The sequence below is a fragment of the Centroberyx gerrardi genome, chromosome 18, assembly GCF_048128805.1.
Source record: "Centroberyx gerrardi isolate f3 chromosome 18, fCenGer3.hap1.cur.20231027, whole genome shotgun sequence".
NCBI classification, from domain to species: domain Eukaryota; kingdom Metazoa; phylum Chordata; class Actinopteri; order Beryciformes; family Berycidae; genus Centroberyx; species Centroberyx gerrardi.
In genome coordinates, this window is record NC_136014.1 from 21,846,876 (window position 1) to 21,859,140 (window position 12,265).

At 45.2% G+C, this 12,265-nt stretch overlaps 1 protein-coding gene across 2 annotated transcripts; it reads left to right on the forward strand.

The window, feature by feature from the left end:
* The first annotated feature begins 797 nt into the window (after window positions 1-797).
* On the forward strand, window positions 798-11,446 carry LOC139911676 (endoribonuclease ZC3H12A-like). 2 transcript variants are annotated; one of them, XM_071899245.2, is made up of 6 exons: window positions 798-889; window positions 2,327-2,799; window positions 5,882-6,021; window positions 7,230-7,464; window positions 8,210-8,316; window positions 9,953-11,446. In XM_071899245.2, the coding sequence occupies exons 2-6, from the start codon at window positions 2,348-2,350 to the stop codon at window positions 10,924-10,926; spliced, it is 1,908 nt and encodes a 635-aa protein (XP_071755346.1). In that variant the 5' UTR covers window positions 798-889; window positions 2,327-2,347; the 3' UTR covers window positions 10,927-11,446. The 2 variants fall into 2 exon arrangements, with proteins under 2 accessions (XP_071755346.1, XP_078146137.1); XM_078290011.1 differs by having other exon boundaries at window positions 834-889; window positions 2,267-2,799.
* Window positions 11,447-12,265: the final 819 nt, after the last annotated feature.

The following is a 12,265-nucleotide window of genomic DNA, read 5'->3' on the forward strand; positions in this document are numbered from 1 at the left end:
TGTTATTAGACTGAAGACGCCAATAGCTGATATTTTGCCCTGATATTCAATATCTTTAAATCTGATCATTTTTATGCCAAAAGATTATGAGTATTCAGTGTTTCCCCCTGAAATGTATGCTTATCAGGGTGGGAAAAGCCTCTGAAACAGCATGTGTTCCATCATGTGACACTAAAACTCTCCATTGAAAACCAGACTAATGAACTTCTTTTAGTGTTAGCAGCCAGAAAGGGAGACCCACTGCATCTATTCAACGGCAGTGGAAACATTAGGCCTTTTATTGAGCAATTAAATGAATAAACACAATGTGGAAAGAAAATAGAAGTTTATTGTTTACTGTTTTCTGTAGCTGTGATCAGGGAGGAACTTCCATCATATCACAGGTGGAACACATGACTGTCTGATACCTGATATTTGATAAAAGGCCGTATATCACCAACCCGATATATCAGTCTAACAGTGGGAATCCTCCTGCTCTATGCTGTTGTTGTTACAGACACCAACAGTCAGTGCAGGAAGGTGTGCAGCTCTGTAACGCCACACCAGGAAGAGCCCAACAGGGGGGAAGAGGGGGAAAATACACCCTCCAGGCTCCCAGGTGAACATCATGACCCTCCGCAGCAGGCCCGACTCCTGATGAGGAAGTAATTACAATTTACACAGCTTTCTCTTCCTTGCTGGCCTGAGTCAAATTTTTTTTTCTCAGCAAGTGAGCCACTTCCTCCTATGACTAATAAGAGGCGCTTCACACACACACACACACACACACACACACACACACACACCGGGCTGCCTGTCAGACTGAGTGAGTGAGTGACTGAGTGAAGCAGCTCACACAGCAAGAGGCATCCAGCGGGGCAAATGCTCCAATCCACCCTTCACTGAACGTGTAAGTACAGAAGAAAACCGACAACTTAACAACAGGAGGCTTTTTGATAGGCTGCAGTTTGTGTTTACGTGATTTCTCAGTCAAGAGTTTGCCTGCTGTCTGTCTTGTTAAAGCTTGTCGTGTGTTAGATCCTGAGAGACTCGGTGTCACGTCAGGTTGTGTGTTGACTTGTGTACGGAGCAGGGAGAGGGTGGGGTGGGGGGTGGGGGGGGGTCACTGGAGTTCGCCGTGTGAACAGTGCGGAGCAGACAAGACAGAGCAGAGATAAGTCTTTATTCTCTGGAGAAATGGGTCTGAGTGCTGCCAGTGAACTGGGTTCGTCAAGACAAAAACAAAGGATGTGGTTTGGTGCAGGTTGTAGCAAGCCTGTGCAAGGCAGAGTCCCGTGCAGAGGAGGACGCCAGAGATGAAAATAACTTCATTTGTAATTCCCAAGCGCTGGTTTCCTTTTATGGCCTGGCATTCGGATAAGACGGCTAATTGTTTTGGCCTTTTAGAACAAGAAACGCCTGGCGAGGTTTCTCACCGTGCAGTAATTTCTTCCTCATACATGAAATGCCAAGGCAACAAATCAAACGCAATAAAGCCTTATCTGTCCATCTCATGTAGCAAGGATCAAACAGACAGCATGATGGGAGAAATGTTTCAAAGTATGAAGGACATGTTGTGCGTGTAAAGGATGGAGGTTTACGCACCGATTCGGATCAGGACGTTCATTTAAGGTGTTTTTTTTTTTTTATAGAGGGACACACCTTGTTTAATCTTTTGTTCGGTGTTCATTTCAGCACCATTGTGTTTTCAGCTTTGCAAAGGTGATACAATACCTGTTACTATTTTTGGCAGAGAAACAGGAGATTGCTGAGTTTGTGTTCATAATAGAGCGGCTAGTGTTTGTGGGCTGGGAAGAAAAGTAAAAGGATGGGTTGAGTCATTTACCAGCCTTCACCCTCCAGTTCATCGATTAACTTCCAGTTCTCTCTCTCTCTTTGGCTGAGAAGTTTGGGGGTTTTCCAGATAGCTGTAAAATGTGCTTGGAATAGGGTGAGGCTCGCTATTTTGCAACACAAATACCCACGTTCAGGTTTTGGCTCATAGAGGGGGAAACATCCACATCGATTCCATTTACATTTGTTGTGGAAACTGACCTCGATGAGACTGGAGGTAAAATTAGATCGGGGCTTTGTGCGGGACCCTCTGCTTCCTTTCTGTGTGTGTGTGTGTGTGACGGGGGCTTTCTTAACCAGTATGACGTGAGTGTGTGTTTGTGCATGCGTGTGCAGTCATGAGTTTGCGGCAGATTCTATCAGTGTGTGCCAAGCCACAATCAAATGGTCCGAAAACCCCTGTGACACCGCGGCCGACTTCCTGTGTTTACAGTGACAGAGGATGCCTCTGCCCCCGCCCCTTTTGACACCTGTCAACCGTTCCAAAACATAGGCGGTCGCCGTGGAGACGGTGATGAACCAGAATAAGGAGGCGAGAAGGATTCCCCAGTCAGACAGTCCTGAGAGGAGAGAGGAGAGGAAACACGTACAAACCCCAGACACTGAAGCAGCACTGGGGCACCCGGCGGCCGGCATGGACCACCAGCACACCAAGGTAGAGCGCTTCCTCAAGCTGGGATACTCTCAGGGCGACATCCTGCGGGTTCTGGAGAGCCTGCGCCACGACGCCCAGACCAACGACATCCTGGAGGAGCTGATCAAGACCTGCCACACTCGCAGCTACAGCAACAAGAGCCCCTCCACCGGCTCCATACCCAGTCCCAAACTGGTGGCCAGGGGCTGCAGCGTCCCGCAGCCGGGCCCCGGCCCCGGCCCCGCACCGCCCCGGCCCGGCCCCGCCACGGACAGAGACCCACCGGTGGGCTTCAGACCCGTGGTGATCGACGGGAGCAACGTGGCCATGAGGTGAGTCAACTGCCAGCACATCTATCACCGATAACAGGTGTCCTACAGAAACCTAGTATCTCAGCTTTTGACATTTATGCATTACGTTTATGTACAGCTGGCATTTCCTCCCACATGTATAAACTACTTCAGGACCCTGGGATCAAGGCAAAACTTGACAATACAGTGTGAAATATCAAAGATTTATGGCAGCCTGTTTTTACTCACTTCCTTAAAAAATTACTTTTTGGAAGTCTGAGGTTTCCATGGCTGTTGATTCCTGTCTCCAACAGAATGAAAATATTGAAGAAGCTACACAGCAAATTTTCCAGTGTTTCCAGTGTTGCTTGGACTCATAGAAACACTGGCAATGTTAAAACTTCCAGTGTTAAAAAAACACTGACAATTTTACTGTGTATGATATTCTCTACTCACGCTTAAAATGTCTAAATTCTTGGAATTTTTTTTTGAAAACCATAACTGTATTTTTCCAGCTTGTGTTGAATGAATCTCACTCTGTAGGCAGTCGCCCTGCATACCAGCGCCTCCATTGTGTTTCAAATCTGCTTTCAGTTCAAAGATTTGATCGCGCCACACTTCCTCTTTAAAGAAGTGGGAAGTGAAAACCTGACCTGAGCCCATATTCTTCTCTTTGTCTGCTGGATTGAAGATTGTGTGATTTCTGAAGGGTAGTGTGAGGTGTGCGAGGTTACCACCGTACATTTTACAGTGATGTTTTATCCATTTAGCTGATACTCTTGTCTTACAATGAGTGTAACAATAGAGTAAACTTAATTTCCTAGCTCTAACCCCTCAGTTGCCACCTTTCCCTTTGTCAAGCCTGACCTAAATCGGATGCCAAGGAAGTTATGGCTCAAGAGCTGTTCAAACAAAAAATATTGTGAGCAGGTGGAGCGAACAATATGAACTCAAAACTGAAAACAAAAGAGAAATCCAGCCACACAAATCCCGTAATATTTTCACAACCCATTTCCTGTAAGGAAATAGAGCAAGCCGGGAAGAGAGGAGTTGCAGACGAAGAGGACAAAGGTTTTTACTGTCGCGCTCATTTCTCAGGCGTAGTAAACCTCGGTGTAGTCGAGCCTCGAGCATGAAATCTCAGATGCTGTGAAATGGGCCTCTCAAAGCAGCCTGTGACAAGTCACTTCAACTTGGGATTTTGCACACCTGATTAAACCTCATGTCCAAACCCCATTATCTCCCACAATTGACCATAAATCGTTAACTTTTTCTTGTTGTTTAAATATATTTTTTTAATCAATATCCCATGCACCACATATTTGACTTGACAAACTATGCATAATCGTAATGTATAGTTTGTAGAAAGTAAGCACTTTCCTACATGAAGTTTGTCTTAAAATATCACTTTCTGTGTGAAAAGTGATGCTTTTTACACATGAGCCTCCTGGTGGTTTTGTCAGTCAGCTAGGTCAACGTTTCTCAACCTTTTTAGCTCAAGAAAACCTAAAACAAAGCAACAGATTACTCACAACCAGATACAGCAGCTGCAAATGTGCAGAATGTGAAACTTTGACATCAAGTGAGAATTTTTATTTTCCATTTCCAGCCTATTTTCCTTGATTCATTTCTGTAAGAAAGTTAGAGGTTGCAAATATGCATTATTCCCCAAGAAGAAAAGTTTAAAAACATGCTAGTGAAAGTTATGCATTGAGGATATCTTTCCTTCAGATTCCAAAAATCATCTCATGCTAGGTCTTATCTTGTACCTGTTGTATGCAAAGTGTCTCACTGCTTCCTGCTGGCTGGGTGAAGGGGAACCCCCGCCAACATGCACGCACACACACACACGTACACACACACACATTATTTACTGTCTCCTGTAGACAAACTGATCCAGTGTACTCCCTCAGAGCTCCTGCAGCTCACATCCTGGTCCCATGCAGCCCAGTTTTGAACTTTAGACCATAGAGGTTTGTCTGTCAGTTTAACTTCCATCCACAGTGCAGCAAACAGACGCTGACCCAACGTTTCTCTTCAGGATGCTGAGATGAGTCACAGTCACAGATAATGATCTCAATGCAAGACTTTGATACAGGGTTCCCACACTCAGTTGGCCATCAAATTCAAGAGCTTTTCAGTGACTTTCAAGGTTTTGTTTAGTGAAATTCAAGGACTCAAACTTGGTCTTTTATTCAAAATTAGACATCAGACAAAATTAGAGGCTTCATGTTTCACTTGTGACTGTGTCAAGTGAAGAAATCCTGGTGAAACCCTTCATTTTGAAACTGCTGCTGTATCAACGCAAATATCCATCACAGGGTTTTCCTCAGGATGTGAAGAGTTCGGTGCTTTATTGTAATAAAAAAAAAACAAGTATTTTCAAGGCCATCCATTCATTTTCAACAACTTTTAAGGCCTTACTGTGTTTTTCTACAGTCCACAAACTTTCAAGGATTTTCAAAGCCTGTGGGAACCCTGCAGATCGCTCCTTCAATGGCCACCAGTGTGAGCTCCTTAACAGTATCTATTCTGTGTAAAAGGTCAAAGGTTATGACCACGGTTTACATTTCATATCAACAAAAATGATACCCATAAATGCTACCAAACAACTTGTACCAGCAACATTTGCAGGACAAGACATTACATTTTTAAGAGAGAGACAGGAAAGACTAGGAGAGAGAGAGAGGGGGATGACATGCGACAAAGGTCCTGAACCCATGACACCGTGCCCACATTGTCCCAGACCACTGAGCCACCAGGACGCTGCGACATGACATTTAAAAAAAGTCATTTTTCTCAGTTTCACTACTTGTTCACTACCCACAAGGTGTTGCTCTTCTGTCGTTCCGAATCACTTACAGTTAGAAAGAAACCGGCTTCCTGTTTTTCCAGTTCGGAGTTAATTGTGGAGCCAGATATCACTCGAGGCCCTGAAGGATAAAGAGCACATGAACAATCTTGTTGCTGCGCTTCTGCAGAAGTGCTCAGGACGACTCTGAGCACGTGCGTTGCGCCACCACCTACTTCCTTAAAAAAAGGGAGAAGAGATGTGTAACCCACTCAGAAACAGAAAAGAGGAAGTTCGTTTTCGTTTGACTCTGAGTTGTGTGTGTCTTTACAGCCATGGTGACAAGAAGGTGTTTTCGTGCCAGGGGCTTCATCTGGCGGTGAGGTGGTTCTGGGACAAAGGCCTGCGGGACATCACCGTCTTCGTCCCCCTGTGGAGGAAGGAGCAGCCGAGGCCTGAGGCGCCCATCACAGGTGAGAGGACCTGACCGCAGCTAGGTGGCGCTGTCCAGCCGCTTTGACACAAACAGACACAGTGTGAGTGAGGGATATGAACACCCAACACTAGTCTGAGGTCAGTTAAAGGAGAAGTCCACCCATTTTAAGAATTCACATATGTTGTTTCTGTGCCCCAGGACAGTTCAGTCAGTGTTTGTGAACTTGCATCGCTCTTTCCTAAAGCGAGAAATCAGACAGAAAACCCTTGAACTTGTGACGTCACTGGGATGTAAAATCAGGGTCAGCTGCTCCATAGACAATGAATGGAGCACTGACTTTGTGGAGCCATAAGATGCTAAGTGTAGTTGTCATACCAAAATGAAGTTTATATTCTAGGATTGCTAATGGGAATAAACCATAAAACCTCATTTGGGTGCAAGAAAGTCAGTGCCCCATTCATTCAAAAATCCTCCTTTAAGTTTACGGAAGCAATAACATCAGTTTGTTTGGAATAAATAGAAGAAGGTACAAGAAATATAAGAAGCCTCAGTCTGCATTGTCTTTATTATTGCAGTATGTTGGGCCGGTGCCTTCACTGAGCGCAAAACACCAAAGCAATGACTGCTTATCACCAAAGGTGTCCCCAAAATGAAGTAAAACAAGAATCTTGCAGATTATCGCTTTAACTGTTTCTAACTGCTTTGTATGGTTACGTCACAAAGTGGCCGGTTGTGCTGACACACTTGCTAGCCAAAGCCTGAATTTACCAGCATTAGCCTGGTGGTGGTTTCCCATCCCTCTGGTAACACTGTTCTAACTGTTATCTTGATCCTGTTTGGCAGCTAATCTGCGTTGTGACGATAATCCAGGTGGAATGGGGAAGTGTTACCACCCACAGTGAAATCCAATATGTTGTTCATGTTAGATCAAGTTAGGCTAAATGCAGTTTTACAACTTTCCTTAGAGCGTTCATCAGCACAGTCCACAAGGAAAGATGATCTTTAGCCCCCGAGTGCAATTTCAAATGCTTTACTTTATGATCATGCAATAAACATCTCACTATCAAAGCGATGATACGGTGATCATGAAGGGCCTGTGTGTCCTGAAACTTGCCTCAGGAAATGTTTATCTGTTTAAGTTCCTTGGTGAAATTCAAGGAGCCAAAGGAGCAAAAACACCCAAAGAAATGCAACTCGAGCACTTATCCATGTAAACCTCTGACTCTATTCTTGTGTGGCGTGCAGATCAACATTTTCTCCACGAGCTGGAGAAGAGGAAAATCCTGGTGTACACGCCGTCCCGCTGCGTCAACGGCAAGAGGGTGGTGTGCTACGACGACCGCTACATCGTCAAGCTGGCCTTCGACTCGGACGGCATCATCGTGTCCAACGACAACTACCGCGACCTGCAGACGGAGAACCCCCAGTGGAAGAAGTTCATAGAGGAGAGGCTGCTGATGTACAGCTTCGCCAACGACAAGTAAGACTGACGGGGCTTCAGGCCAGATCGCCGTACACAGGGGTTTGTGTCGGACCACTCGCATTTTGATTTTGGCCCATTTCAAAATTGCCCTTTCATAATAATAGGTATTTAAGGCTATGCAGCCATACAAAAGTAAACATCAGTAACTACTGTTTTTGTTTGCCTTAAAGGTTAAAGGTCATGATTTGGTTTGGATTTTATATCAACAAAATTTCTACCATTAATAGACAAGAGTATGGCATTGTTAGGGGCTTGATTCCCGTGATAAAAAGTATGTAAAAAGCTTCTGGAACCGGCATTTATATTATGTTACTATCCACTTCTGTACCAGCAATGCTTCTGGTGGGATGGGAAACAAACTTTTACGTCATATCTCAGTTTCACTACCAATGCCATTACTACTGTTTGGCTTCTTAGGACCGTACGATACATATCCACCTTTTGACTGTACCTGCCTTTACTTTTGCCAGTCTCCATCTCTGTTAAAAGTATAAATAACAAAAAAATACTGCCCATCTACTTTGCCTCCAAATGCTGACTGTTACAGTCTAGTCTAGTCCTGTTTCTCTCCACTGCATGCTGTCTAATGAAACAGAAAAGTGTTCAACATAATAAAAATGGCTTTATTATGGCTTTTGGAAAGGGTTGGTTAAGTGTTTAAGAGTTAATGAATATCCTCATTATCAGCGAACACTTATTTCCCGTCACCTTGATCCCTAACTTTGCCTCTCCTCCGCTCCAGGTTCATGCCTCCGGACGATCCTCTGGGAAGAAACGGTCCCGCCATTGACGATTTCCTGAGGAAAAAGCCGTGGGCCCCGGACAACAAGCAGCAACACTGCCCTTACGGTTGGTTCACATTTCTCTCTCACACAACAACAGGCAGCTCTAGTCATGTTACACTTCCTTGTAACTCACCTGGGGGATTAACTAGCAGCCCATTCAACGTGAGCCAGCTGAAAGGCATTTTTGAAGTGTGTGATCAACAGATGGGTTGGAAGTAATCTCTTAAAGTGACAATCGACGACAGTTTCATGTAAATAAATTTATGTTTTGCTGCTCTTTATCGGCGATTAGTGATTCAAGCTATAGCCAGTTCATGAAAGCTTTCACATTTGCTGTTCTAAACGCCCGGTGTCTGGTAGCTCTTTCCCGGGAAAAATTCCTCTGCCGCACCGGAAGTGATGCGCTTTATATTTCCAGTTTGCTTGGAATAATAAATAGATGAAACTCAGACGTCATCAACAGAAAATCCAAGGAAAGAGACGCCACAGTCCCGCCCACACTGTTTGATTGACATCTGGGAAATGCAGTGCAGAAACATCACAGAAATGAGCGCTCAGCACCAAAGATGTCGCCAAAGTAAAAAAAAAAAAAAAACAATCTCACTGATTAAAAATTCACACCAGCCAAGCTTGGTTCATCCGGAAGAATTGAAACGGCTTGGCTTTGTTCTCAAATCAGAAACTAATTTACATGTTAAGCATTGAGCTCAAACCCTTACCTTAAAGTGACTTCCAGTGAGTGAGCAGGTAGGGGGAGACTACTGCTCAAAACTGTGACCTTTTGATAACAGGACGATCTATCTAACCATTAGGCCGCTCTGCCACCCTGGCCACAATATGAACTTAATCTGGGCGGACGACCAGAACAAGCAGAACCAAAACAAATATTATAGCCCGTGTTTGTATTGGCAGGGAAAGCCATCATGTTGGCAAACAGTGAAAACCTCATATCTCCCACCTCAACTTTTCAGGAACTAAGCAGGAACTAAAACAACCTTGTTTTCAATCTGACCACTGTGATTTTTTGAGTTTATCCAGTGGGGTTTAAAAGGGATTCATAAGACCAAGGGGTTGTGAAACGGACTTACAGGTAATGTTCATGTACCTTGTGATTTCTTAAAAATGACGGTTAATGGGAAAATGAATGGGGATTTTGTCAGGAGGGAATGTAACCAGTAGGGGGCGCTGGCTGTTGCCTTCCTTCCCTATTCTATAGCCACTCCAAACGGGAACTTGGACAGAAGTGTGAGCATATGAAATTTGTGGGAGGAAACCCATCTGTCACAGAGAGATTAGTTGAGGAGTGATTCATTTGCCTGCCTGTCAGTCAGTTATTGGCCCAGAGAGAGGCAGCAGCGTCCCGAACGCACAAACAAACCCCTCTTTATCAACACCTGGGACAATGAGAGCCTGGGGGCAAACGACAAGCCTGGGAATGGGATTAGTCCTGTAAATGGACTTCTAAGAGCCCTAATAGCATTTGCCTGTGTATCTAAGGCCCAAAAAAGCCAGAGACTAGACCTAATTTGTTTGCTAAGCTAAGTGTGTTTACAGTACTGCAGACAGGAGGAGAGGGCTTACAGCGCACTCAGACACACACACACATCCGTGTTGACAGCCTCTTGAAGAGATACAGGATCACATCTGTGGCCCTGGTGTTTTGAAAGCCTATAAATAACCCCCTTATTTATTTCTTCCAGGAAAGAAGTGCACTTATGGAGTGAAGTGCAAATTCTACCACCCAGAGCGAGCCAACCAATCACAGCTGTCCGTGGCGGACGAGCTCAGGGCCATGAGCAGGCCGGCTGCGGACCGGGCCAAGCCCTTCGCCTTGCCCCCTGCCCCGCCGCTGGGCCAGGCGCTCAGTCAGGACGCTCACCGCTGCCTGGCCCCGTACCAGCTGGAACACACTCTCACCCATCCACACAGATACCCCTCCCCCACCCCGCCGCCGCCCCTGAGCACCGAGGACCCGTCCCACAGGGCTTCACCCAGCGAGCAGTTTCTCTACCAGAGGGACACCAGCAGCCCACGAAACCCACCGAGCACCCCCGGCCTCCGTCTGTGCCCCAGCCCGGACGTGGACGAGGCTTTCGGCTCCCTGGACAGCTACATGTCCAGACTCTACATCCAGGACAGATCTCCAAGCAGTGAGAGGCTTTCTTACGGCTACAGCAGCGGGGTGGCCAGCTGCACCCAGAGCCACGAGGACTACTTCCCTTCCGGGTCGTACAACGGGAACACCCAGAGGTCCTGCAGGGGCGGGCACCCCTCAGGAGGGTATTACCCCGCTCAGAACGGCTGCGACCAAACCTGCAACCAGTGCGGGTATGGCCATACGCACCGGCTGCCCCGGCCCCCAGCGGGCAGCTCCTGTCCGCCCCTGCTCCCCCAAAACGGTGACCGTCCCGTCCACTTTTCGGAGCAGCAGTATTTCAGGCAGCCGTTCCCACACAGGCAGAGCCATAGTTTGCCCGAGGACCCCTGGAGGCCGTCCGGGGGCGGGGCCAAGACGCCCACCAGCGAGCAGAGGAAGAGTCTGAGGAGCCAGCTGAGCACGCTGTTCCCTCAGAGCATGGTGGAGCACGTCATGAGCGTTTACCCTCATGTTGAAGACATGTCCGAACTGATTTCTCTCATCCAGAGGTACAGGACCAGCCACATCTCCTTCTAGTGAGAAAGAGTTCTGGAAGTTCAGACTCAAACCCGGCCCACACTGGAGTTCTCATCCCACCAGCAAATCCTGAAAACTGAAAAAAAAAAAAAAAAACCGACTTTTGGCCCGTAGGGTCTTGTCTTTTATAGTGACTGTGAATTTTCATAACAAATCATACTGTGGTAAAACTATTACTCTTGCTTGAACGCAACGTGAGTTTGATGTCAAACATCCCAACCTTTCTCTGTATTTTAAGCATTAAGGAAATCCTCATTTGATGAAGCCTTGAAAATGTAGCAGACTGAACTCTATTTCTTTAGATATTCTATTATGAAAGTGCAATGCACTACCCTTTGTATGCTATTTTTGTAGCATCGACAAATTGTTATCGAAGCAGCATGTGTTGTTTTCTCATGTTGCCTCAAAGTGAGGAACGCTATTCTATACTTCTGTAAAGAAAGATATTTACCTGTTTTTGATACGAATTACAATGACTCATCTTTTTGCTATGCATGCAAAATAAAAGCACTCAAACTTCTCAGGATGTTAATCTATGATCAACTCATGATACCACAGGCACAGCACATCATAGAGTAACATTAAGGACATTTCATAGACAGGAAAGAAAACTTTATCTTCAACCATCCACAGTGGCAAGAGAATTCAAGCCATTTTAATTACTTTGGATCCATTACCATTAGCCCTCTTCATGCTAAGTGGGAACTAAGGCTTCAACCACCCTTTGCAACTTGAAGCTTTTGCCACTTTTCTTTGGCTGCCAGTGTATGGATTTGAAAATAGTAGAGACCAGTTGAACACAAGTTGCCTGCCTGAGTTGTAGGTTGACTGACTTGCCACCCACAACCAAAATCAGCAGCCTTTGGCTGCTAGTGAGTGTTATTTTCTCCATGTCAAACAAGCTTCCTGTATTTTTTTGTAAAAACTATGTAGGACTCTACTGCCATCTACTGGAGAAAACAGCAATCTTGAGAGCTGTACCAAAACTTCAGAAAGAAGAAAAATTCAGAATAGATTTTTTTTTTATTTTTACAAATAACTTATCTGTTACAAAGACAGTTTTCCCAGCTAAAATCAAAAACACTTTAGATATCCAAATTATTTTTTTTCCATTTAATAAAACATGAATGAACTGCCTCTTCACACCAAGGTGCAGATAAAACTGAAAACTGGTTTCTTTGGGTTGGAAAAGGAAAAGTATGGCATAAGTGCTTAAGAGACAACTAATAATTCATCTTCTACTTTAATTGGTTTTAAACAATACTAAGGTTCTGGTTTTAAAAATGGCACTTTGATTTGTGACAGCATAGATTATCAATACAAATACGGTTCTAAGGCA